Here is a 26,841-nt window from a genome sequence, read left to right on the forward strand (position 1 = left end):
GATGAGGGGAAAACACCCTGAAACACATGTCTGCAAAGGGTGTCTGGTTTGACTTCTTATACTAAGGCATGTGGCAAGGCTCCTTAAAGGGTCAATATTGACTTTTAGGAGTGACACCCCCAATTGGTGGCACTAAAGTTCCAGTACTCTTCCTCTCCGAAGGGGAAATGTTCATATTTAATTTCCCTAGAGGAGCATTGCATGGCCTATAAGTCTCCTTGATGGCTTGGCCTTCTCCACAAGGAGAAACGTTCCTGCTCAGTCTCTCTTCTTAAAGAAACACTCACTTGCTCTCCCTTTCTGGCCACACAGTTGCATTATATTGTGACATCCATCAAGTTTACAAATTCTGCAGACGTGATTACATTAAGGTAAGGCACCTGAGCCCATAAGGGGCAAACAAAAGCAATAGAAGATATAGGTAAAAGACGATGGTGGCAGAACCACTGTAAAAACGAGCTCAAAAACACTGGTGGAGCCAATTCAGGAAATAAAAGCACTCCCCTTTATTAAATAAAAATGTAGTTTTATTAAAGATGTTGTGTACACATACATATATTTTTGTAGACTTTTTCCCTGAAACATTCCATGCAACCTTTTTCATTTTTTTCTAAACTTCTTTAAAAAAAAAAAAACTAATAAAAAATTCCTCATTTTGTAAGCAGTGGATTTCTCATAGAAATGAATAGGAAGAGTTTTCCAAGCGTTTTTTACAAGTTTTTTTGAGAAGGATTTCGGAAGATTTTGTCAGCAGGAAACGAATCAATAGCATAGGAGTACAAAGTAGAGCAAAGTGCGGTGCAGATAAATGAAAACTATTTCGGACTCAGGAAAGATCAAAATCATGAAGTGATTACATCCCAATACTCAGCGTCTCCACAGTTATTACATGAAACAATGTCCTCATATTTTTTCATTTCCTGCTTAGTTCTTCCCCTTTTAAGGCTCTTCTGTAACCAAGAAAACACATCAAAATCTGTATGTAGAGTTCATTGCGCCACTAGCAATTTGCAGACGTAAAGTGAAACTGGGGGCAGAGTCTGTGATTCAACTGCACAGTGAATTTCATGTTTCAGTGGATATTGAGAACCTGTGGATAGATCAATAAGCAGATTGTGTCACCATCTAGTGGATATCCACATGTACTTTGTCAGTAGCATTTGAAAGAAGGTAACATTTATTAATGACATTGAGATATGATTTTTTTCTCTTTATTTCCACTCAAATGGAATTTTGATATTACATTTATTACTTTGATGCAATAACAAATTATATTGGGGTATTTATTACTTTATTATTTATTAAATACTGAATTACATTTGCTATGATTAAAATATTGTAAATGTAATGGTAGTAGGCCAAAGGCCTGATGGTACAAGAGGATAAGCAGTCACTTTCAAGCTTGGCTATAAAAAGATTTGCATACTGTGGAGCCATTTTACTTCCCATTCCCCACTTCCCACTATCAGGGGTTCTCTTGAAAAGTCAGGCGTTCACCTACTGTAGTTACGGCCCTCCAGGCTCTCCTCGTATCACGGCACAGTGGTTCCACCATTCCTGTTACAGACAGGGAATTCATTTCATTTTCTAGCATTACAATGCCCATGAATTGAATGTGGTCTTTAGGGCTCATACTCACTTGCGAGAGACTCGCACGATTCTCGCAAGTACACTCCAGACAGAGGACAAGTGGGGACAGGGGAGCGTCCCCCCTGGATAGTGGGGCCCACCTGAACCTCACCAAGAGTGCAGGCGCGCGGCGTACACCGGTCGAGAGACGCCGCTGACAGTGCCGGGATGTCGGGGGGCGTGGTCTGGGTGAAGTCACCTAGAGCAGGGAACTGGGCACAGAACTGTTTGCTACTCGAGATATGGATTTATCTAATACTACCACCAATCGCCTTCACCCAGACCACGCCCCCGACACCTTGGCACTGTCAGCGGCGTCTCTCGGCCGGTGTACGCCGCGTGCCTCCACTCTTGGTGAGGTTCAGATAGGCTCCACTATCCAGGGGGGACGCTCCCCTGTCCCCACTTGTCCTCTGCCTGGAGTGTACAGCACTCTCTTTGTGCTGCTGGTGTCTATCGCCAGTATCCACATACTCACTGGCTCCCACCCCCCTGCTCCAGTGCACAGAATCTTCTGCTGCAGCCACTTCTATGGATCTTTTGGTGGATCAGGAATCTCCTTCATAGGATCACCTTAGATCTATAGATATATCTATAGATAGATATATAGATATATAATACCAAGGCCGATGTTTATTAATGAACAATATGTTTAATTTTGAAAAAAAATGGCGTGGGCTCCCGCGCAATTTTCTGCGCCAGAGAGGGAAAGCTGACGACTGGGGGCAGATATTCATAGCCTAGGAAGGGACCATGGTTATTGGTCCCCCCTGGCTACAAACATCTGCTCCCAGCCACCCCAGAAATGGCACATCTCTAAGATGCGCCAATTCTGGCACTTAGCCTCTCTCTTCCCATTGCCCTGTAGCGGTGGCATATGGGGTAATAAGGGGTTAATTTCACCTTTGTATTGAAAGGTGACATAAAGCCCGGTTAGTAGTGGAGAGGCGTCAATAAGACACCTATCCATTACTAATCCTATAGTTGTTAAGGGTTAAAAAAAAAGACACAGCCAGAAAGTATTTTAATGAAATAAAACACTACACAGTTATGCCATATTTATTAGACACCTAACAAATACTCCCTGCTCTGACAAAGTCCATTTAATAATGAGTGTCCCACGACGATCTCCCCCATAGAACAGTGATATCGGGTGATGTCACTGCTCTAATGGGCCTTCCAGGATGCACTGACAGACAATGGCTCCTGCAGTGCAGTGCATCACTGAAGAGGTTACCTGAGTTCATCCTCTCACTTTACGGCAATGCTGCATGAGAATTTTGTCACACAGCATTGCAGCTGAGAGAATGAACTTAGGGTTAGGGTTAGGGGACCTCTCTCCCGGTGGCAGAGGGATACAACGCGGAGGATTACCTCCGCCTGTCAGTTCATCGCGGAAGCCCCTGTAGAGTACTAACATCGCCCGATGTCAGTGTTCTACACGGGAGATTGTCGTGGGACTCTCGTTATTAACTGGACTATGGCGGTCTATGGTGGAAACGTAAGTATTGGTTGGTTTATTATTTTTATTTTTATTACAGGTGATCGAGGGCTTCGGGGACTAGGTGATTGGTGAGTATGTACTCTATGTTATATGTTGTATGTACTGTCTGTAATGTATGTGTATATGTATGTACTGTGTATTCTGTATGTTTTTTTTTACTACTGAACACATGCATTGTCTGATGGGACTACTTTCCCATCATCAGCAATGCTATCACTGTGAGCATTCATAGCCGGATGGGAGCAGTAGTCCCATCAGTCAATGGCTGCTTACACAGACCCGCACACACACAGGTACACACACACAGACACGCACACACATATACACACAGACCCCCGCACACACATACATGCACATAGTCTCAGCCCACGCACTTTCCTCCTCCCGATCTCCAGCATTTCTCGCACCCACATCTACCGCAAATCCATGCCTGACTCAATAGAAGTCAATGGGTGCAGAAACGCTACAGATCTGCAAAAAGAATTGACATTCTGTGAGAAAAAAACGCTGCAAATCTGCGCGGTTTTTCAGCAGCATGTGCACAACAATTCTTAAATTTACATAGAATAACATTGGCTCTGCACTACACTGCGGATTTGATGTGAATCCGTGTGGCCAAAAACGCTGCGGATCTGCATCTGAATCCGCAACGTGTGCACACAGCCTTAGGAAACAAACGAGGAGTGGCGGGACAAGGTACATCTGGCACCAAAAGCACAAAAACGCAAGTGGGTCGCCCTCACACACCCAGGGCAGCGGGGTACTCAGTACCGGGCCGGTGTTATGATTGAGTCACCGTAGGAGGCAAAAACAGAAATGCTAGGTAAGTCCAGAAAACCAGAGAAGTTGGCAGCTATCGGATTGCAGACCCCTGAACCTATCAACACAACTAGCAGTAGCCGTGGGGGGTTCCTACGATGCCCTAGACCCCTCGATCACAGCCGGAGAATTAAATAGGCCTAAAGAAAGAAAGGGGAAATCTAAACTGCCCCAGAGCAGACCCCAAAGCAATAGGCAGCCCCCAACATATAATGACGGTGAAGCAAAATGAAAATACTAACACAGACAGAAAGATAGACTGAGCAAAGAGGGGCCCAAGCTAACTAGATAGAAAAGGACAGGAAGGCTGCTGTCTGCAATCCGTGAAAAACCCTATGAAAATAAGAGCCAACAGACTGACAGTGAAAAAGGCCCTGAAGACGCTAGGCTTCAAAAAAGCTATGTCAGTACTCAGGAATATACTGAAGACAGAGCTACAGGCAAAATGAGATTCAGCTCACCCCAGCAGGGAATGGCAGAATACTGAAAAGCAAGGAAAACAAAAAACAAAACAAAAAAGCTAACAGGCAAAACAGAAAACTTAGCTTTAGAGGAGCAGGAATCAGACTGGTGTCCTATAAGTCCACAGAGAAATCACCCGCAGGGCAGAAGGGCGTCGGTAGCCTTATATCCAGTCCGTGACTCCACTCAGCCAGTCATCCTCATTAGACTCAGGTGCCTGATAATCAGGCTCACTACCTTCCTTCACCAGAATAGGGAGCTCACCAGACCCCAGTGACGAAGGGGAAAATGAACTCACAACAGTACCTCCCCCTTGAGGAGGGGTCACCGAACCCTCAACCACGCCACCAGGGCGATCAGGGTGAGCCCGATGAAAGGCATGCACCAATCTTTTGGCATGAATATCAGAGGCAGAGACCCAGGAATTATCCTCCTGACCAAAACCCTTCCACTTAACCAAATACTGGAGTCTCCGTCTAGCCAGACGGGAATCCAGTATTTTCTCTACCTCATATTCCATGTTACCATCAACCAATACAGGGTCTGGAGGTGCCACCCCAGGAACAACTGGTTCAACAAACCTCTTCAACAAGGACTTATGGAACATATTATGGATTTTAAATGTGACAGGAAGAGCCAAACGAAAAGAGACCGGATTAATAATCTCCAAAATCTTGTAAGGTCCAATAAATCTAGGCTTAAACTTAGGAGAAGCCACCTTCATAGCAATAGTTTTTGATGATAACCACACCATATCACCAATCTTAAACTGGGGACCAATGGTCCTATGTCGATTGGAAAACCGCTGGGCCTTTTCCTGGGAGAGAGATAACTTATCCACCACTTGGTCCCAGATCTGGTGCATTCTCTCCACCACAGTGTCAACACCTGGGCAGGCAGAAGGCTCCACCTGCCCTGAAGAAAATCGAGGATGAAACCCAAAGTTACAAAAAAAAGGTGACATCAAAGTGGCAGAACTAGCTCTATTATTTAAAGCAAATTCGGCCAAAGGCAAAAATGAAACCCAATCATCCTGATCAGCGGAAATAAAACATCTCAAATACGACTCCAAGGTCTGGTTTGTTCTCTCTGTCTGCCCATTGGTCTGAGGGTGAAAAGCAGAGGAGAAGGACAACTGAATTCCCAGCTTGGAACAGAAAGTCCTCCAAAATCTAGACACAAACTGAACTCCTCTGTCAGATACAATGTTCTCAGGAATCCCGTGTAAGCGAACCACCTGTTGCAAAAACAGGGGCACCAACTCAGAGGAAGATGGCAACTTAGGGAGTGGTACAAGATGAACCATCTTAGAGAACCTATCACAAATCACCCAAATAACAGTCATTCTTTGAGAGACCGGCATATCAGAGATGAAATCCATTGAAATATGGGTCCATGGCCTCCTGGGGACCGGCAAAGGCATCAACACCCACTAGAGCGAGAACAAGATTTAGACCGGGAGCAAGTCCCACAGGACTGCACAAAATTCCTAACATCATGAGACAAGGTGGGCCACCAAAAAGAGCGACTCACCAGATCGCTAGTACCAAAAATACCTGGATGACCAGCCAATGCAGAGCAATGAACTTCAGACATCACTCTCTTCTTCCACTGGTCAGGAACATACAACTTTCCACTGGGACAACGCTCAGGTTTGTCCTCCTGGAACTCTTGCAGAGCAAGTCTCAAATCGGGCGAGATGGCAGAAGGAACTACCCCTTCGCCTAAGATGGTAGCAGGCTTGGTCACCACAGGAGAATCAGCAAAGAAACTCCTAGAGAGGGCGTCTGCCTTGACATTCTTAGTTCCAGGAAGAAAAGAGACCACAAAATCAAAACATGTAAAAAACAAGGCCCACCTAGCCTGTCTAGGGTTCAAGCGTTTAGCTGACTCTAGGTAAATCAAATTCTTGTGGTCAGTGAGGACCACAACTTGATGTTTAGCTCCCTCCAACCAATGTCTCCACTCCTCAAATACCCATTTCATGGCCAACAGTTCCCGATTCCCCACATCATAGTTACGTTCAGATGGAGAGAACTTTCGGGAAAAGAAAGCACAGGGATTCATTTTAGATGTTACAGGATCCTTTTGGGACAAAACAGCTCCTGCACCAATCTCAGAAGCATCCACCTCTACCTGGAACGGGAGTGAGACAGCAGGTTGCCGCAAAACCGGGGCGGAGGTAAATCTTCGCTTCAGCTCCTGAAAGGAAGCAACAGCCTCAGGAGACCAATTCAACACATCAGCACCCTTCTTAGTCAGATCAGTCAATGGCTTGGCAATACTAGAAAATTTTGCTATAAATTTCCGATAAAAATTAGCAAAACCCAAAAACTTCTGGAGGGCCTTCAAAGAAGTGGGCTGAACCCAATCATAAATGGCCTGTACCTTGGCCGGGTCCATTTCAATAGTTGACGGAGACAAAATAAATCCCAAAAATGAAATCCTCTGTACTCCAAAAAGGCATTTCGATCCTTTGACATACAGGGAATTCTCCCTCAAGATCCGGAACACAGTCCGAATATGTTCCACATGAGAATCCCAATCCTTGGAGAAGATCAAAATATCATCCAGATAGATAATTAAAAATGTATCGACAAAGTCTTGGAAAATATCGTTCATGAAGCACTGGAAGACAGAAGGGGCATTAGTGAGCCCAAAAGGCATCACCAGGTACTCAAAATGTCCCTCCGGAGTATTAAACACCATCTTCCATTCATCCCCCTGCTTAATGCGGATAAGATTATATGCCCCCCTGAGGTCAAGCTTGGTAAACCAGCAAGCACCTCTAACTCTAGAGAATAGATCCAAAATCAGGGGTAACGGATACTGATATTTAATAGTAATTTTATTGAGGGCACGATAATCAATACAAGGCCTTAAAGAACCATCCTTTTTGGCCACAAAAAAAAAAACGGCACCTAAGGGTGAAGAGGATGGTCTAATATGACCCTTCTCTAACGCCTCCTTAATATAGGACCGCATAGCCTCGTGCTCGGGTACAGATAAATTGAAGAGCCGACCCTTGGGAAATTTACACCCCGGGCTTAGTTCAATTGGACAGTCATAACTCCTATGAGGAGGCAAGGACGCAGACTCATTCTCACTAAATACATCATAAAAGTCCGCCAAATAGTCAGGAACATCATGCGACTGAGGAGAGGTGGAAAAAACCGGAGCCTCACTAAAGGCACACCGACAACCCCAACTCACCACAGACACAGATTTCCAATCCAAAACTGGATCATGAATTTGCAACCAGGGAAACCCCAGAACAACGGCATCATGCAGACCATGCAATACCAAAAATCTGCAATTTTCTTGATGGTCTGGGGCGACCCGCATGACCACCAGGGTCCAAAACTGAGGTTTATTTTTAGCCAAAGGAGTAGCATCAATCCCCCTCAAAGGGATAGGCGTCTGCAGAGGTGTCATCGGAAATCCACAACGTTTAGCAAAATCCAAGTCCATTAGGTTTAGCGCTGCTCCCGAATCCACAAAAGCCTTGGCGGAAAATGTGGACAGGGAGCAGATCAGAGTAATTGCCAGAAGAAACTTAGGTTGAACACCACCAACAGAAAACGTGTGTGCAAAGCGTTTCTCTCATTTAGGACAAACAGAAATAATATGCGAGGCATCTCCACAGAAAACACACAGCTTATTACGCCTTCTGAACTCCTGACGTTGCGCCTTAGACAAAACTCTATCACATTGCATAGGTTCAGACGTCTGTTCAACCGGTGGCAACACCTCTCGTGCAATCCTGCGTTCACGTAAACGTCGATCAACCTGAATGGCTAATGACATAGAATCGTCCAGACCAGAGGGAACAGGAAATCCCACCATAGTATCTTTTACGGCTTCTGACAAACCCTTCCGAAAGAGAGCAGCCAAGGCATTATCATTCCAGGTAGTAAGGACAGCCCACTTTCGGAACTTTTGACTGTACAACTCTGCAGAATCTCGACCCTGGTTCAATGCCAACAGGGTCTTTTCAGCCTGATCAATAGCATTAGGTTCGTCATACAACAACCCCAAAGCCTGAAAGAATGCGTTCACATTAGTCAGAATAGGATCATCTGGTTTCAAAGAAAACGCCCAATCCTGGGGATCGCCACGCAGCAAAGAGATGACAATTTTAACCTGCTGCGCGGAGCTCCCTGACGAGTTAGGCTTCAAGGCAAAAAATAATTTACAATTATTTTTGAAACTCAAAATTTAGATCGATCCCCAAAAAATACATCAGGTGTAGGGATCTTTGGTTCAACAGCATGCGAACGAGCAAGGTAGGTGGAAATTCCCCGCACTTCCACAGCGAGCTGCTCCACACGATCAGACAATTGCTTTATCTCCATTGAGAGAGAAAAAAAAAATTCCCCCTACGGCCTCAGAGATATAGAGGAAAGAATATACACACACCTTTTTTTTTTTTTTTTTTTAAACACAATTCTTTCCTGCTATTGAGTACCCTAGGATCTTCGGTATGGCGGGTGATTCTGTTATGATTGAGTCACCATAGGAGGCAATAACAGAAATGCTAGCTAAGTCCAGAAAACCAGAGAAGTTGGCAGCTATCGGATTGCAGACCCCTGAACCTATCAATACAACTAGCAGTAGCCGTGGGGGGTTCCTACGATGCCCTAGACCCCTCGATCACAGCCAGAGAATTAAATAGGCCTAAAGAAAGAAAGGGGAAATCTAAACTGCCCCAGAGCAGACCCCAAAGCAATAGGCAGCCCCCAACATATAATGACGGTGAAGCAAAATGAAAATACTAACACAAACAGAAAGATAGACTGAGCAAAGAGGGGCCCAAGCTAACTAGATAGAAAAGGACAGGAAGGCTGCTGTCTGCAATCCGTGAAAAACCCTATGAAAATAAGAGCCAACAGACTGACAGTGAAAAAGGCCCTGAAGACGCTAGGCTTCAAAAAAGCTATGTCAGTACTCAGGAATATACTGAAGACAGAGCTACAGGCAAAAGGAGATTCAGCTCACCCCAGCAGGGAATGGCAGAATACTGAAAAGCAAGGAAAACAAAAAACAAAACAAAAAAGCTAACAGGCAAAACAGAAAACTTAGCTTTAGAGGAGCAGGAATCAGACTGGTGTCCTAGAAGTCCACAGAGAAATCACCTGCAGGGCAGAAGGGCGTCGGCAGCCTTATATCCAGTCCGTGACTCCACTCAGCCAGTCATCCTCATTAGACTCAGGTGCCTGATAATCAGGCTCACTACCTTCCTTCACCAGAATAGGGAGCTCACCAAACCCCAGTGACGAAGGGGAAAATGAACTCACAACAGGCCGGTGTCAAGGCGGGAATGTGTCACAGCAGCGGTGACCCGGTCCGTGGCCCTGGGTGCCCAATATCAATGGCGGTGATGTTAATGGTGTTAAAGTTGATTAGAATAGTTTGTGACGCCACCTGTGGCGTTTGGCAAGTATGATGTTGAGCCAAAGCTGCATGCAGATCCGCTGGGACTGATGGTGTGATGCAGCAAAGATGGTGTAGCTCCCCACAGGAGGAGCTGTAGTCCTAGGGCAGTGTAGGTGCAATGGATGAGGAGAGGCGCAGAATGGTATAGATGTTGTTACCCAGGTGTAGCGGTGCTGGAATAACTGGAGGACACCAGGGTGTGCGGTTCCAAGGCTTTACTCACTGTTTGCAGTTCACACACATGCCTGCCTCCGTACTGTGTTCTCCAGGTCAGGGCTCCAGCCAACCTCCAGGCCAGATAGGGTTCTCCCTTCCACACTCCACCAATATGTACCTTCACTGAACGACTCCTTCAATGCGCCTTTAGGTGCGAAGCACTCCAGTACTTAGTTACCCTGGAATGCCTCTCTCTAGGTGTTCCTAGTCTCTGCTTGTATGACAGACAGCTGTAGCCTGCTTCAGGAACTCCTCACTGCGTCCTGGCACTCTATTCAGTTGCTGTTGTGTCCCAAGTCTATGATGGGAGCAAGGCGTTAGTGGCTCACTACTCCTCCGGTGTCTGTTGCCAGACATAAAGATCCAATCAACCTCGGGGACCGGGCCCCGGCCTTTGCGCTCTGGACTGGAAGGGTTCTATATCTTTCTTCAACCAGATTCCCACCGTCCTTCCATTCTCCTTCGTTCCTATCTGTTCTATCTCTCTTATGGAAGGTTAGTTTATCAATCTTATCAGTCTCTTTCTCTGGTCTTTCTCATGCCAGCAGCCCAGATCACTGGGACCTGCTGCAGCACGTCCTTCAGACACCCATCTTCACTCTTCTCTCTCCCTCTCCAACTAACCAACTAACTCTCACTCTTCCCACTCTTTTGTATCATCTCACTCCACCCGCCTCCCAGCACATCTCGTGTTACGAAGCAGGGTTCCACGAGGGGTGCTCGGCTAACCCCCAGTCTGAAGCTGTTAGGTGGCCCCACTGAACTATCCTGTGTGTGGAATGCAGGTGTGGAGCGTGGTCAGGAGTTCCCACCTTACCTGGATGGTGGGGCACTACACCTTAGGAGAAGGTGCAGTACCTCTGTGGCAACTGAAGCCTCAGGGGCACCACACAAGCAAGTTTTATTGAGGGAATGATGGCTTCTCCTTCCAAAAGTAGTGGCCATTAACCTTACTGATAAGCATCTGGATAAGACACTTTGACCCAAAAGAAAAGTGATGATCAAAAGGCAGTGATCTTATAAAAAATATATTTTTTATTAGGACATTAATAAAATTCATATTGCCAAATATCAGACAAGGTGGAATTGTACACAAACATTTGTCACTCACTTACCTCATACGACGCCCAGGAACTAAGAGAGACAGTTATATACAATTAATCAATAATCCAAAGAGGTGCCGCTGAATAGGTACACACTATTAATACCACAAAAATAATACCACAAAAATGGCCGATATTAGGGAAAACACCCCACAAGAGTGGTCATACCTATAATCGATTATTGGTTAAATAATCCCATTGCACATCCCCCAATAGTATACCCTCAAGTGGTTCTATATAAATACCTCATACATCAAAGCAGCTCATACTTATCCATAGGACAAAAATTTGTCCGGTACATTATCTGCTCAGTGGCTGCTACACTCACTATGTGCGGGGAATAAGGCTGCCACACTACACACCATCATTAGTCCATTATCCTCCTCCTCCCCACTATACACAGAATGACGGTACAATTACCTTCGGGATATGAGGGTGCAGCGTACTGTCTCCTCCTGGTCCTGCGCGTCCGCCCCGACGCGCGTTTCGGACTCCTTCTTTAAGGGGCCTGGATAAGACACTTGCATAAAGCATTCAAACAAAATGCTAATCTTAAATCACAACATTTTCCGGATGTAACACCGGCCGCTGCTAATCCTTTAGGTGTCAGCGTAAATTCTCCCCAAGACCTAGAATGACAATGACAAAATAATGAGTTTAAATGGGTCTCATTTGGGTAACACAATCATACAAGTCACCGCTCCATTCACAGGAGGGGTTAAATCCTCTTATATGCCTCCAATAAATCCAGGCAATGTGATTGACCTTTTTCAAGATAGAGTGGTAAAGGATGTAGAAGCGCTTATAAATAGAATAGCATCAAAAAATTTAAGTACACAGCAATAAAATAAATTAAATGACACCGTCATACATAAGGCAGATTAAGGAGGAAATACTGTGTTGTTATAAAAGGATTCATGTATAGCAGAATCACTCAGACAATTTCAGGATGAATCTACATATAGTGTACAACCTTGTGACCCCACTAATAAATATAAAAATTTACTGCGGTTATTTTCGGGAACCCAAGTGGGAAAAGGAATGCTATTTAAGAAAGGAGCTGAAAAATTCCTACCAGAGTTCCCTCTTAATCCTAATTGGTACTGTATACCCAAAGTACATAAATCTCTTACATCACCTCCTGGACGTACGATTGTTTCCGTAACAGAGCCAATTCCTGATACTATCTCTAAATATCTGGATTGGCTTTTAAGTCCATTACTAAATAATGTGACATCATATTTAAAGGACACTGGGGACTTTCTGAAAGCGGTATATGGCATCGAATGGCAAGAGGATTTCCATCTTACCTGGATTGATGTAGAAAGCCTGTACACCTGTATCCCTCAGAAATCAGGAATGGAGGCTATTAAACTGAAAAAAATGAAAAAGTGCAGACTATATCAATTTTGTTACTGAAGCTCTGGATTTCGTTTTGTCGCATAACGCCTTTAAGTTTCAGGAAAAATGGTTCCTTCAACAAGTAGGGACCGAGATGGGGACTCCAGTCGCACGTGTTTTTGCCAACCTTTTTCTTGCCTTTTTTTTTTAAATAAGTACTTAGCAACTGTAAGAAACCCCCACATTAGATACATTCATGCATATCAACGGTATGTGGATGATGTATTTATTGTATTGGCTAGTACAAGATCTCAAGTCACATCGTTTGTTACATACCTTAATGATGTAAAAGTGAAAAATATGAAATTTACTGAGGATTTCGGAGAAGTTAGATTAGAATTTGTAGATGTGAAAATCATTATAAAAGAAGGAACAATAGGTACCGAAACATATAAAAAGCCCACCTCGATGAATTCACTCCTGCTCTATAAAAGTGCTCAGCGCACCCTCAACGCACTGCACGAGGGTTACCCTATACTATAGTGAGTTCCTCAGACTAAGCAAAATCAACAATGACAAGGTATTTAAAGAGCAGGCAAATGAGTTAAAACTACATTGTTTAGAAAGAGGGCATTCCTTAGCCCTACGTAATGAAACTCTAGAAAATAACATCAGACAAGAAACAAAAATATCTTTTAAAAAAATAATGACAGGAGAGTACATACTAATAAAGAGGCAAATAAAAGTAGGTTTATGTTCCACTTCAATATACTTCTGTGGATAATAATATTCATACTGCAATCATCTCATAGGAAGTGACAAAGATCTGAGAGAGATAGGGCACTACGAAAACATTTGTTTTCCTATAGGAGAGGGTGCAATTTAAGAATTGGTAAAGAATAGGATAGTCCTTTATTTCAATAACTGGATACAGAAGAACGTCCCGAAAGAGAATTTTAGATGCAATAATTGCTCTTTATGTCATTTACATCTTACAGAAACATTTTTTCGATTTGGATCAGGGTCTTGTCATGTTAATGACTTCATATCATGTAGAACTAAACATGTAGTATACAAAACTTTTGGTCCTTGTAAATTCTACTATATTGGGAAAACTATAAGACCTTTATTCATTTGTTTCAGAGAGCACGATAGTTCCGTTATTACAGAAAAATAGGTTTTCCACCTTATTAAGCATATGCAGGAACATTGTAATGCAGATTATTATTATTTATTATTATAGCGCCATTTATTCCATGGCGCTTTACATGTAAGGAGGGATATATAATAAAAAACAAGAACCAGCAAATTTTGCATTCAAAAAGTCAAATGGCGCTCCTTCACTTCCGTGCTCTGCCATTCACCCAAACAGTAGTTTTCTTCCACATATTGGGTATCGGCGAACTCAGGAAAAATTGCACAACAAATTGTACAGTGCACTTTCTCCTATTTTCCTTGTGAAAGTAAAAAGTTTGGGGCTAAAGTAAAATTTTTGTGATAAAAAGTAAAATGTTAAATTTTTTCCTTCCACATTCCATTAATTCATGTGAAACACCTGAAGCGTTAATGAACTTCTTGAATGTGTTTTTGAGGAATTTGAGGGGTGCAGTTTTTATAATGGTGTCACTTTTGGGTATTTTTTGTTATATTGGCCAGTCAAAGGCACTTCAAATGTGATATGGTCCCTAAAAAAAAGGTTTTGTTGGAAAATAAGAAATTGCTGATCAACTTATCTAACCGTTCTAAACTTCCTAACAGAAAAAAAAATTATATTTCAAAAATTGTGTTGATGTAAAGTAGACATGTGGGAAATGTTATTTACTAACTATTTTGTGTGATATAACTCTCTGGTTTATGGGTATAAAAATTAATATTTTAAAAATTGCAAAATTTTCTCAAAATTTCTGATATTTTCACAAATAAACCCAATTTTACCACTACCATGAAGTACAACTTGTCAAGACAAAACATTCTCAGAATCAGTGGGATCCGTTGAAGAGTTCCCCAGTTATTACCTCATAAAGTGATACTGGTCAGATTTAAAAACAATGCCTAAAGTTTGAAACAAACTTTATTTTGTAAAACTGCAATATGAAGTCTCCATTTCCTACAAGTGATTCCAATATTTGTAGGATAAATTAGCCGTTGTCAGCCGTTTCCTGCTAGACTCCTTCATGCAGTATACATGGCATCTGGTTATCTGACTCCTCCATTTTCTTAACAATAAACAGATACCAGATATCCCTGTGCTTTTCTGTTACCATGGAGAAAACACATGAGATCCTCTGTTACAGACCAGATCAGTGATGAGGCTTTGTGTCCGTACCTGAAGACAGGACCTGTGCATCTGGGATAAAGAATGAAGAAACTTCGTTGTAAAATGCTATTACATCAAAATATTCAGCGTTATTAAAAAGGAAATTCTCTGGAAGAAGTTTGTGGTTCAAAGTCAACCTCATCCACAGAAGCCAAAGGGCAAGTCGAACAAAGTTTTTGTCTACGAGGCTTTGAGTCTTACCTAAAAGTGGGTCACCGAGGAGACAACGGTTCACATGTATATTGAAATTGTTCCACACATCTATCCAGAAAACATCATGCTGAGAAAACTTCAGTCCGCTCTTCAGCCAAACTCTTGCAGTCACGACCTTACCGATGGCAGCACCACCCACACTGGCACACTTTCACCGGTTCGCCTGGTCCGCAGCACTTCTATGTATGTAGTTGGAGGAGGGAAACCAACTATTGCTGAGTCTTTAAAAAAGTATAAAAGCACCACAAATATTGAGGACTCAGGATGCTGCTACTACAAAGATGAGGACTCTGCGTGGTTGTTTGCCAAGACCCAGGATTTTCTCCAGTACCTCCAGGATCTATTAGCTCTCAGGAAAAAATATCTGGCTAGTCTCCATAATTTGAGGTGCATAACAGGAACATCTGAATATTCACCTGTATCAACCCAATCATCCAAAACTGGCAAAAAATCATCACCACATGACACAGGTGACGGAAAGGTAAGAAGAAACTGACATAAGTCAAGTCATTAACAATCCTAGTCAGTCTTTCTTAGGCTGCATTCACATATCCATGTCTATCTTATTTATTTATTTATTTTGCTTACTTATTTAGTCCCATCATATTGCACAGCGCTCTGCAGATATTACCATCTTACATGTAAAATGGACCATTTTTCCCTCTGTGTTATCCATTTTGCCTCCGTTTTCTATTCATGATTACAGCTTGGGATCACAAATGATTCTTTGTGAGGTAAAACATTTTCCTACCTGTTTTTAAGCAATGTTTTACCTCACAGATAGAATCAGCTGTGATCCCATGCCGTCCCTGTCTGTACACTCTTTTGCTTCCTCCCCTGCCCAGGAGCTGTGGTATGATCAGACATTGTCCCTGTACGGTCAGACACAGCCATTAAACAGTACACAGCAGCGGCACATTTATAAGATTATCTCAGCACAGGAACATTTTTTTTTAAAACACATCCAATTGTGAAATTTATTATTATTAAAAGATCTATTGATTAAAATTAATTTTGCTTGTGGGAAAACCCCTTTAAGCAAAGTATAAACTGACACTGCTTCATACCAGGCAGATGTTAGCGGCTACAACTGCAGCATGCACCGATCACTGTAGTTTAATCACCTGACAGCTGCCCGAACCACCAGAAGCATATATCAGACACTGACGGTATGATTTCCACCTTGTATGTTCAACTCTGAAACACTGTTTTGCTTCAGAGAAAATCATACCTTAAAAGACAGTCGGTGACCAAACTGCACAGGAGACTAGCACTCTGCGCTCAGATCCCCGGCAGCTTATCCCCTCCCGATCCCCTTGAATGACAGGTCTCACCCTGCATGTGTATATAGGGAGTGATTTGTCAGTCAATGGCAGCGGGCAATTAGAAGCTGCCGGAGATATGCCTTTCCAACTAGTCTTCCATGTGACAATTTTACTAAACACTGTTAACTGCAGAAAACTCAAAAATGAAAATATTGGTCCCCTCAAAAATAGTCTCGGTAACAAGGTGGAAGAGGATGAGGGAAAGATCAATCTACTAAACTCCTTTTTCTCTTCAGTATTTACACAAGGAAATCTCATGACTGATGACATGATCAGGGATACTAGAAATTCTTTATTAAATTTCACCTGCTTAACTCAGCACGAATTATGGCGCCATCTCAAAATCACTAAAGTACACAAATCACCAGGCCAAGATTATATACACCCCCAAGTACTGCAGGAAATAAGTACTGTGATAGACAGACAATTATTTCTAATATTCAGAGATTCCATAATAACAGGATCAGTATCTCAGGATTAGCGCATAGCAAATGTGGCAACAATATTCAAAAAGGGGACAAAATCTGAGCCTGGGAATTATAGGTCTGTAACTTTAACCTCTACTATGGGCAAAATCATTGAGGGTTTTTCTAAGGGTTTTATCCTGGAGTATCTCAATTAGAATAGATGTATGACCCAGCATCATCATGGTTTAATGATGGGTCGGTTCTATTAAAGTAATCTGATCAGCTTCAATGAGGAGGTAAGTTTTAGACAGGATCAGGGTGACATCATTGATGTTGTACACTTGGACTTTTCAAAGGCATTTGATAGAGTGCCACATAAAAGGTTGGTAAAAAGAGAGAATTGGAACTATGGGAAAATAATCGTAAAGGCTTATTCCCAATTTAGTTTTTTTCATCAGTGTTTGTATGCCAAAACCAGTAATGGAACATACAGAGAAAAACTATAATTGAAAGATTGACACCTATTCTGTGTTTTGGAGACACTCTTGGTTTTGGCATACAAATACTAATCAAAAATACTGGGGTGTGAATAAAGCCTCAGTGGGTTAACAACTGACTCAGTGATAGGAAAAAGAGGGTGGTTATTAATATTAATGGAAGACACTCAGTTTTGGTCACAGTTAACAGTGGTGTAACAAAGTGGTCAGTATTGGGCCCTCTTCATTGTATTTATTAATGATCTTGTAGAGGATATGCAGAGTAGAATTTCAATATTTGCAGATATATAAGGTATCACTCTGAAAATACTTTAGTCATTTTTGGGCATAGAAGAATTCATATCAATATTTGCAGATGAAATTAAACTCTGTAAGGTAATCAACACAGTGGAAGATAATTTAATGTTATAAATGGATTTCTGTAAGCTGGAGGCTTGGGCTGACAAATGGCAATTTAAATACCGCAGCATTAGCACAACATTAGCACAGCATTGCAGAATCCCATAGGAATGCATGGGATGCTTTTTTTTTTGCGTTTTCGCGGCAAAATCGCGCTGTTAAAACCGCCGCGAAAACGCGAAAAAAACGCCACGTGTGAACATAGCCTTATACAAGCAGCATTAGCAATAGGGTTTAAATGCAGCACTGTTTAATAACCTATTGTGTTCATATAGTGATTACATGTGCATCTGTAATCTCAAATATGAGAGTAACAAAACCATGCTGTCATGTACAAAAACACTATTTCACTGCAGAGACAGGGTTATTCTGCAGGTCAATAGCATTACAATGCTGTCTGGCTGGTTGAATATGTGTAGAAACCAGGCTGATTCTCATATTCAGTAATTTGTAATCTGCCCCTTTTCCATAGGTGGTTTCTACTCATCACAAATCTTCCAGCACCATAGGAGCTGGAACTTAATTTTCCTCGCATTTTAAAATGCATTGCTCTAGTAACTAGCTTGCCCTAAACTAAAGTCCTTTCTCTCTGTTAGGCCTCGTTCATACATTGAGTATTTGGTCAGTAGTTTACATTTGTATTTGTAAGCCAAAATCAGGGGTGGAACAATCAGAGGAAAAGTGGAATAGAAACCCGTCACCACTTCTGGATTTATCACCCACTCCTGGTTTTGACTTACAAACACTAATGTAAAATACTGACCAAATACTGAACGTGTGAACGAGGCCTTAGTTTCTCTGCTGAGACAGTTGTGAGGCCAGTGTATCATTAGTCTCTATAATCACAGACCTATTTAGAGGTAGGAGGAAGAAAAGCAATTATTAAAATTGAGCTCTTTCTAGAGCAGATAAACCCCAGTATACCCTGAAATAAGTAAGTCCGGGGGACTGGATACCTGTTTGCCATCATCCCTTTCCATAAACCCCATTTCTTGTAGGACCATCCGTGCACAGGTTCACACCAGCCGTAAGAATAAAGGATGCAGCCAGCTTTGCCTGGAGTTCTCTCTTCTGGGCTACCTTTACGTTTTATACAATCGTGTCTAAACATTGAAACATTTTTCAGCCGCAGCTATTTCATTTCTATCTGTGAACTTCACTTGAATCTTTGCAGCATTTTTATATATACACCTTTAAAAAAAAAAAACCTAGGATAAAAAAATACACATTTTATATTTCTGGATTCTTTGACTCAATGTATCTAACTAGTTCTAGAAGCATTGTAGCAACTGAAGGGCACATGAAGTGAACGTAGTGACGAGATGTCTGGCCTTGCGCTCGTTCTTCCTACCTGGAAAACTCATTTAGAAACATAAATGTTCATTGTATTTACACAGGGTTCAAGGGATAATGAAAAGCCGAGTCCCAACGCAGATATCATGGACGCTATAGCTTATTTTGATTCAGTAATTGCAGGACTGGACACGGAGAGAAGAATCAGGACGGCACCAAGTGATTTCAAGCATGCAGATGTTGACTTTGATGGTTTGTGTTTTTACAATGTTATTATTAGTGCATCTATTCTGTTATTTCTGATATTAACATTCCTATTAGTGATGAGCGAGCGTGTTGGGATAAGGTGTTATCCAATATCTGAGCATGCTCCGCTCAGGTGCTAACCAAGTGTCTTCAGCGTGCTCGAAAAATACGTCCACAACACATGCAGGGAGACATGCAGGTGCGGGAGTCAAACCTGTTTTTCGAGCACACCGAAGACACTCAGTTAGCACCCGAGCATGCTCAGCTATTGGATAACTCATCACTAATCATTAATTTCCATATTATACAACGGATATGGACTCCTAAGCATCCCCCCCCCAAAAAAAAAAATCTTTTAATAAACTAACATAGTATCATTCCTATAGTTTTGAGCATTGGTAAAAGCCTTTTGTGGAGCACCACGTGGAACTATTGACCTTCTTCGCTAAAGAATGGGGGACACCATATTTCCCCGAGATTGACCTTTCCTTGTCACAGATCTAAATCCACCGTTCAGTATTTTTCTGATACCCTCATTTTGATATAAGATTAGAATATACCTTGTGATGATGTCTTGTGGACCAGACAAATTTCTATGTGACGAAGTTTTGCTTTTTTTCGTCACAGACGCTTGCATCCTTTTATGTAGGAGTCTGTATCCCCACAAATGTCTGTGAAATTAAAATGTTTAAGGCTTGCGTAGACATGGAACTGTAAAAAAAAGCCGTTCACCGATGCTTAATAAAGCTGTCACATCATTCTACACTGTTTATCCAAAAGAAGGCAAAAAATATTATGAGATTACTTTATTTTGAGGGTAAGTAGCTTTCTGCAATTTGCAATAAATGAAAATAACGACTATTAGCTCATCACAACTAATATCATTTTTTTTCCAAATTCATCTCAAAATACCACTATTATTACCTCAGACTTATTCACCCCTTCATGACAAGCATCTTTAGTCCTTAACCCCTTCCTGACCATTGCGATTTTCCATTTTTGCGCTTTTGTTTTTCCTCCCCTTCTTCCAAGAGCCATAACTTTTCTATTTTTCCTTATAAGGGCTGGTGTTTTACAGGACGAGTTGTACATTTGAATGACACCTTTGATTTTATCATATAGTGTACTAGAAAATGGGAAAACAAAATTCCAAGTGTGGTGAAATTGGAAAAAAAAAGTGCAATTACACAATTGTTTTTTTTATTTTTTATTAACCAGGTCCACTATATGGTAAAACTGATATGGTTCAAGTACACAGATAACAAACATGTCTATGTTTTTTATTTGGTGAAAAAAAATTCCAAAGTTTGAAAGAAAAAAAACATTACGCAAGTGCCGCCATTTTCCTAGTCCCGTAGGGTCTCATTTTTCGGGATTTGGGGTTGAGGATAGCTTATTTTTGCACCCTGAGCAGACATTTTTATGGATACCATTTTGATTGGACTGATGTTTTTATCGCCCGTCTTTGCATTTTATTGCAATGTTGCGGCGACCAAAAAACGTTATTCTAGCATTTTGATTTTTTTCTTGTTACACCGTTTAATGATCGGACTGTTTTTATTTTTTGATAGACTGGACATTTCTGAACGCAGCAATACTAAATATGTGTTTTTTTTAAATATTTTTTAATTCTTTAATTTTTAATGGGGCAAAAGGTGGATGATTTGAGCTTTTATGTTTTATTTTTTCTTATTATTAAAAACTTTTTTACTGTCTTCAATAGTTCCCCTTGGAGACTTGAAGCTGCGGTTGCATTATTGCTTGCACTATGCATAGCAGTGCGCTTATATAGCAGAAATAACGATCTCCTGTGAAAGCCGGCCATGAGCCACATCAAGTGCGGAGAAAGATGTGGGCTCGGCGTGCGAGGCCACCTCAAAGGCATGGACAAGACCTTTGATGTAAATAGACGTCAAAGGTCATGAAGGGTTTAATAAATCACCTTTGGCTGTTATAACCTGCTGCAAATGTAATACATAGCCATACACCAGACTCTGCCAATGTTTCTGATGAATATTAGTCTATTCCTCATGGGCAATGACCTCCAGTTGACTAATATTCTTACTTTTCTGTGCTTTTAAAGCCCATTAAGGGTTTTCTATGGGTTCAAGCCAGACAACTGTGACCCCCACTCTAAATTCTTCCAGACTTCTTCTAAAACCAATCCTTGGTGATAAGTTTCAACTTCCTTACAGAAGACATGATGTTTTTTCTTAGGATTTCTTGATACTTTGTTGAATTAATCTTGCTTTCCACACATTGCAGATTTCCAGTGCCAGAGGAAGCAAAGCAGTCCAAAAGCATCACCAAGCCACCGCAATGATTTACTATAGTCATCATCGAGCCACCTCCATGATTTACTGTAGTCATTACAGATCCACTGCCATGCTTCACTGTAGTCATTACCGAGCCACTGCCATGCTTCCCTGTAGGCATCACCAGGCCACAACCATGCTTTATGATGAGCAGGGTGTTTTTTCCAGTGTATGCTTCATGTTTCTTCCTCCAGATATAATGCTGATCAATAGGCCCAAAAATTTATAGTTTGGATTCCTTGCTACACAGAACAGTATCTCAGGATGGTTTTGAGCATATTGGATACTTGTGCTTTTGGGTTTTTAGAGGTGCTAAAGACACTTGTCATGAAAGGGATGAATAATCCTGAGACTACTTTACAACAGTATTAAAAATTATTTGTGCTGAAGTTAGAGACAACACTTTTTATATTAGTTGTGTTGAGCTATTTATATTGTTGTTGTTTCATTGGTTTAATTTAAAGAGCAGAAAGTTTGCAAATGTTGTCAATAAATCTAATTAGCAATGGGGATGGAGTAACGTTCATTGCAAATGGAAGAGTCTCTGGATTTACAGATTAACCACAACCCAAGCGTGTAGTCAGATCCTGCATTTATTTGTTAGTTCCCTCCTGTTGCCTTCTCTTCTTTTTTATGTGTATATATATATATATATATATATATATATACACACAAAAAAGATTATTATTATTAATCCAGGCTATAAAGTTGCCATCTTTTCATTTAAGAACAAAAACAGCAAAAGAATCCTTGCACTTCCTGTCTGATTTAAACAAGTCCCAGTTTATCAATAGTGCTGCCCCTATAATACAGAAGCAATTCAACAACAATTTAATCACTATCATTTTGAGGATAGAACTGGATATTTGGGGTCATTTAACAATGGATATCCTTACAGTAATCTGAAACGTTCCTTAAATAGATTTAGATAAATTCAGACTGTACTGAGGCCACATGGCCATATAACAAAGAGAACAGCATCTACCACAGTATGGTCAATGTCTAATTTCGCTTTATGATTTTTTTTAGATGAAAATTCCCTGATTTATGGATATCATAACCTTTCACTACCTGTTTCTTATCAATACATATAGGTCCATGCTTTGGAAAACCTATAATTAAGCCTATTAGGATTTAGTGAGTCATTTCTACATTGTCTTCCTTTCTATTATTCATGTTCTCCTTCTCCTCAGTGGCCACCAGTAGCAGAGAACATAGTTTACATTCAAACTGGATTCTACGAGCCCCAAGGAGAAGCACAGAGGAAGTTCTGAGAACATCCATATACAGCCAGTCATGGAGGTGCAGCATGGGGAACACAAGTCTTAAGCGAATAGAGCGGTACCCAATCTATCTGCCGAAAGCTGTAGAAGGAGCATTTAACACATTGAAATTTAAACCTCGGCCGAAAGTAAAGTAATGGAGATTCATCCCGTAACTGAGGACTATGTATCTTGGTGCTAATGGCCTACATGTAATGAGCCTATAATGAGCCTTGATGTTGTCTCATAGAATCTGACTGTCGGGCCTAGTAAATGTGAAGATTTCTATCAGAATAGGCCATGAATATCTGATGGGTGAGGGTGTGACACCCGGCACCCCAACCACTCAGCTGACGTCAGCGGTGACCAGAACACAGCAGATCCATCATTTCTATAGCGGCCGCGGCCAGGTACTGCAAGTCCACCCGCTGTCCAAATAAACTGCAGATCCACCCCCTATTCAAATGAATAAGGGATAACTCTGTAGTACCTGGCTGTGGCTGTGCTCTGGCAGCATCTTAGAGATTACGGCTACCGATGGCAACAGTAACAGCTGATAGGCAAGGGTGCCAGTTGTCCAAAAGACAGGCCATCATTATAAAAGTAGTGGCCAACCTCAATAATGCAACAAAAAATTGATCCAGTTTCATACCCATTTTACCAGGATGATGTTCTCTGCAGAACATTATATATATACAGTGTATATATATATATATATATATACAGTTCTTCTCAAAAGTTTACATATCCCAGCGTTCAAACTGTGATTAGCAAATGGAAAATCAGGGGCTCTGTAAAAACAAAACCACGGTCACGTAGAGCAACAAAAACGTCGTCCACAACTGCCAGGAAAATTGTTTGGGATGCAAAGAAAAACCCACAAATAACATCAGCTAAAATACTGGACTCTTTGGAAACTAGCGGTGTGGCTGTTTCAAGATGCACAGTAAGGAGGCACTTGAAGAACAATGGGCTGCATAGTCGAGTCACCAGAAGAAAGCCATTACTGCGCAAATGCCACAAAGTATCTCGCCTACAATAGCAAAACAGCACAGAGATAAGCCTCAAAACTTCTGGAACAAGGTAATTTGGAGTGATGAGACCAAAACTGAACTCTTTGGCCACAACTATAAACATTACATTTCGAGAGAGGTCAACAAGGCTTATGGTGAAAGGAGCACCATTCCTACTGTAAAGCATGGAGGTGAACTGCTGATGTTTTGGGGATCTGTGAGCTACACTGGCACAGGAAACTTGTTCAAAGGTGAAAGAAAGATGAATGTGGCACGTTATTAGCAAATACTGGAGGCAAATTTGCAATCATCAGCCCGGAGGCTACTCATGGGACATACTTGGACGTTCTAACATGACAACGATCCAAAACACAAGGCCAAGTCGACCTGTCATTGGCTACAGCAGAACAAATTGAAGGTTCTCGAGTGGCCATCTCAGTCTCCTGACCTCAATATCATTGAGCCACTCTGGGGAGATCTCAAGCGCGCAGTTCATGCCAGACAGCCCAGGAATTTACAGGAACTGTAGGCTTTTTGCCAAGAAGAGTGGGCAGCTTTACCATCTGAGAAAAAAAGAAGAACCTCATCCACAACTACCACAAAAGACTTCAAGCAGTCATTGATGTTAGAGGGGGCAGTACACAGTATTAAGAAATGGGGTATGTCATTATGATGTAAAAAGAGAACATACAGTAGTTTGACAAAAAATGGCTTCACCGAACCACTAACCATCAGTGGAGAAAAAATTTTGGTGTTGTCATTCATATTCTCTGAAAAAAGGCCAAGAAAGCAAACATTTTGCTGGGGTATGTAAACTTTTGAGCACAACTGTATATACATATATATATATACACTAATACACACATATCTATGATACTCTGCCATGGTTCTGATATAATAACTCGAGTAACCTTTAGGCTATGTGCCCACGTAGCGTTTAACACCTGACACCTGAAACCGGACTCCTTCCCAGAAAACGCGCGTTTTGATTTTTTCGCGATTTTTTCGCGGTTATTATCACATTTTTCCTGCGATTTTCACGTGTGGAATTCAAGCACTTTCCAAGCGATTTGAAGCATCGCTTGGAATGTGATTGACAGGTTGGTCACATTCGTCAAACATAGTGTTTGACAAGTGTGACCAACTTTTTACTATTGATTCTGCCTATGCGGCATCAATAGTAAAAGATAGAATGTTAAAAATACTAAAAAAAAAAAAAAAAAATTGTGATATTCTCACCTTCCGACGTCCCGCGCAGCCTTCCCGGGCCTCAACGATGCTCCCGTTCCCAGTAATGCCTTGCGAGACCATTGATGACATGAGGTCTCGCGTTACTGTAGCGGTCTAGCGAGGAATAGGGACCGCTACAGTATCTCGGGACCGTGACATCATCAAAGGCCTCGCAAGGCATTACAGGGAACGCGAGCATCGCTGAGGCCCGGGAAGGCTGCGCGGGATGCCGGAAGGTGAATATAACCCGATTTTTTATTTTTAATTCTTTTTTACAGGGATATGGTACCCAGAGCCTGGAGGAGAATCTCCTTTCCTTCAGACCCTGGGTACCATCCGCACATGAGCCGCTCACTTTGCACATGGTGGGCATAGCCACATGCGCGAAGTAAGCGGATCTCATGCATTCCTATGGGTGCGGAATCCCAGCAATTATTTGCAGAATCGCGGCGATTCCGCAAAAAGAATGAGCATGCTGCGTTTTTTCCGTTGATGCGATTCAGCCGCGGAAAAAAATGCAGCATTTTAGCACAGCATGTGCAGAATGCCATAGGAATACATGGGGTGCATTCAGTATGAGTTTTTTAAGCGTTTTCGTGCCAAAAATCACAGCAAAAATGCTTAAAAACGCAACGTGGGCACACAGCCTTAGGCTTGGGCTACACAATAACATGTGCGCATGACATGAAGATGGTAATGTTGTATTCATCAACATATCTAAAGATTGATCAAGTTGACAAGTTGCACGCAATTTTGTCTTAAATGTAAGTTACATGTGATGGCAACTTGCAGGCTGCATGTCTGTGATTTTGCTGCTTTTTTGGTTGTTTTTTTATAACAGCCAATTCATACCTTTTCCATAGTCTCATGAGGGCATGTTGCGCAATACTTTTTAGACATGGAACTGGGGTAAAATTTGCTGTCTTACACATTTCACCTTGTAGCACTAAACTTACCATCACTAAAACACTCACGCCAATCTTGATTGTCACTTTTTATGGCAGTCTATGAAGACAGTAAGGCAATACGTAATCACAGAGTTGAATAAAAGGATTATCAGAACCCTCTTCCAGCAGTTACGATAATGTTGAAGAGCCCTTTGAAACTCCTACATGAAGACATCCCCAGCGTCTTTTCTGATTATCACTCACACAAGAGGCGCTGGGGATGCCCTCATGTAGGAGGAAGTTCGCGGGGCTCTCAATCACTTAATCCATTTACTCTTTTCCATATTTTTGTATATGACTGCCACGGTGGACAAAGAATGATCTGAGCACTCTGGGGCCTCACACCAACCTCTATAGTAAAATTAACTATCAATAAGCTCTCATAAACCTGAGATTTCTGTCGGCCTAACTGTTCCCTCAGCTGACAGACATTTTTTCTGCCTTCCTGATACACAAGAACTCTCGGTCACGCCAGGCCAACTTCTCTAAACAGAGAGAGGAGTAAAGTGAGTCTGGCAGTGTGTTTTCTCCATGAAGAACACAAGAAGTGGGGGGTTAAATTCAAACTTCCTCCCTCTTATGTCCCCTGAAAGATGATATTAGGAGGCCCCTATACACATTATGTGGGTTTCACCTAGTTCAATGTGATGTGTATGAGCGACTTTTCTTTGGGCTTATAAATCGTATTTACCCTTGTGTTTTTCCAGACTGTGCCCAACTTGTAACTCAGTAAAAGGCTCTAATACTGGAGAATCAGTCCGCTGTCGCATGGATGTAATTTTTTTATGCAAGTTTTCTAACCCGAAACCTTAATGTGCCACATTGCTTGATAACAGCATTGATATATGCTAGTAAATGAGAAGAAAA

General features: G+C 41.8%; 1 protein-coding gene and 1 long non-coding RNA gene across 2 annotated transcripts; one reads left to right on the forward strand and one right to left on the reverse strand.

The window, feature by feature from the left end:
* Positions 1-629: 629 nt before the first annotated feature.
* LOC141096639 (uncharacterized) lies at positions 630-13,553 on the reverse strand. Its single transcript, XR_012233741.1, has 3 exons — positions 12,480-13,553; positions 11,590-11,798; positions 630-1,090 (listed from the first exon to the last, which is right to left on the reverse strand). It is a non-coding gene; the product is annotated as an uncharacterized lncRNA (long non-coding RNA).
* A 1,551-nt stretch (positions 13,554-15,104) lies between these two features.
* CUNH13orf42 (chromosome unknown C13orf42 homolog) lies at positions 15,105-24,456 on the forward strand. The gene is made up of 3 exons (XM_073583359.1): positions 15,105-15,521; positions 19,066-19,213; positions 22,716-24,456. Exons 1-3 carry the CDS (start codon positions 15,105-15,107, stop codon positions 22,940-22,942), a joined length of 792 nt encoding a protein of 263 aa, XP_073439460.1. The 3' UTR covers positions 22,943-24,456.
* The last annotated feature ends 2,385 nt before the right edge of the window (positions 24,457-26,841 follow it).

This window comes from Dendrobates tinctorius, unplaced genomic scaffold, assembly GCF_039654945.1.
Source record: "Dendrobates tinctorius isolate UK_male_01 unplaced genomic scaffold, ASM3965494v1 ptg000075l, whole genome shotgun sequence".
In the NCBI taxonomy this organism is placed as follows: Eukaryota; Metazoa; Chordata; class Amphibia; order Anura; family Dendrobatidae; genus Dendrobates; species Dendrobates tinctorius.

Coding starts and splice junctions, on each gene's coding strand:
- CUNH13orf42 (XM_073583359.1), top strand. CDS start 15,105: ATGCTGAGAAAACTTCAGTCCGCTCTTCAGCCAAACTCTTGCAGTCAC. Junction 15,522..19,065: donor ATGACACAGGTGACGGAAAG/GTAAGAAGAAAC, acceptor GTATTTACACAG/GGTTCAAGGGATAATGAAAA. Junction 19,214..22,715: donor TGCAGATGTTGACTTTGATG/GTTTGTGTTTTT, acceptor CCTTCTCCTCAG/TGGCCACCAGTAGCAGAGAA.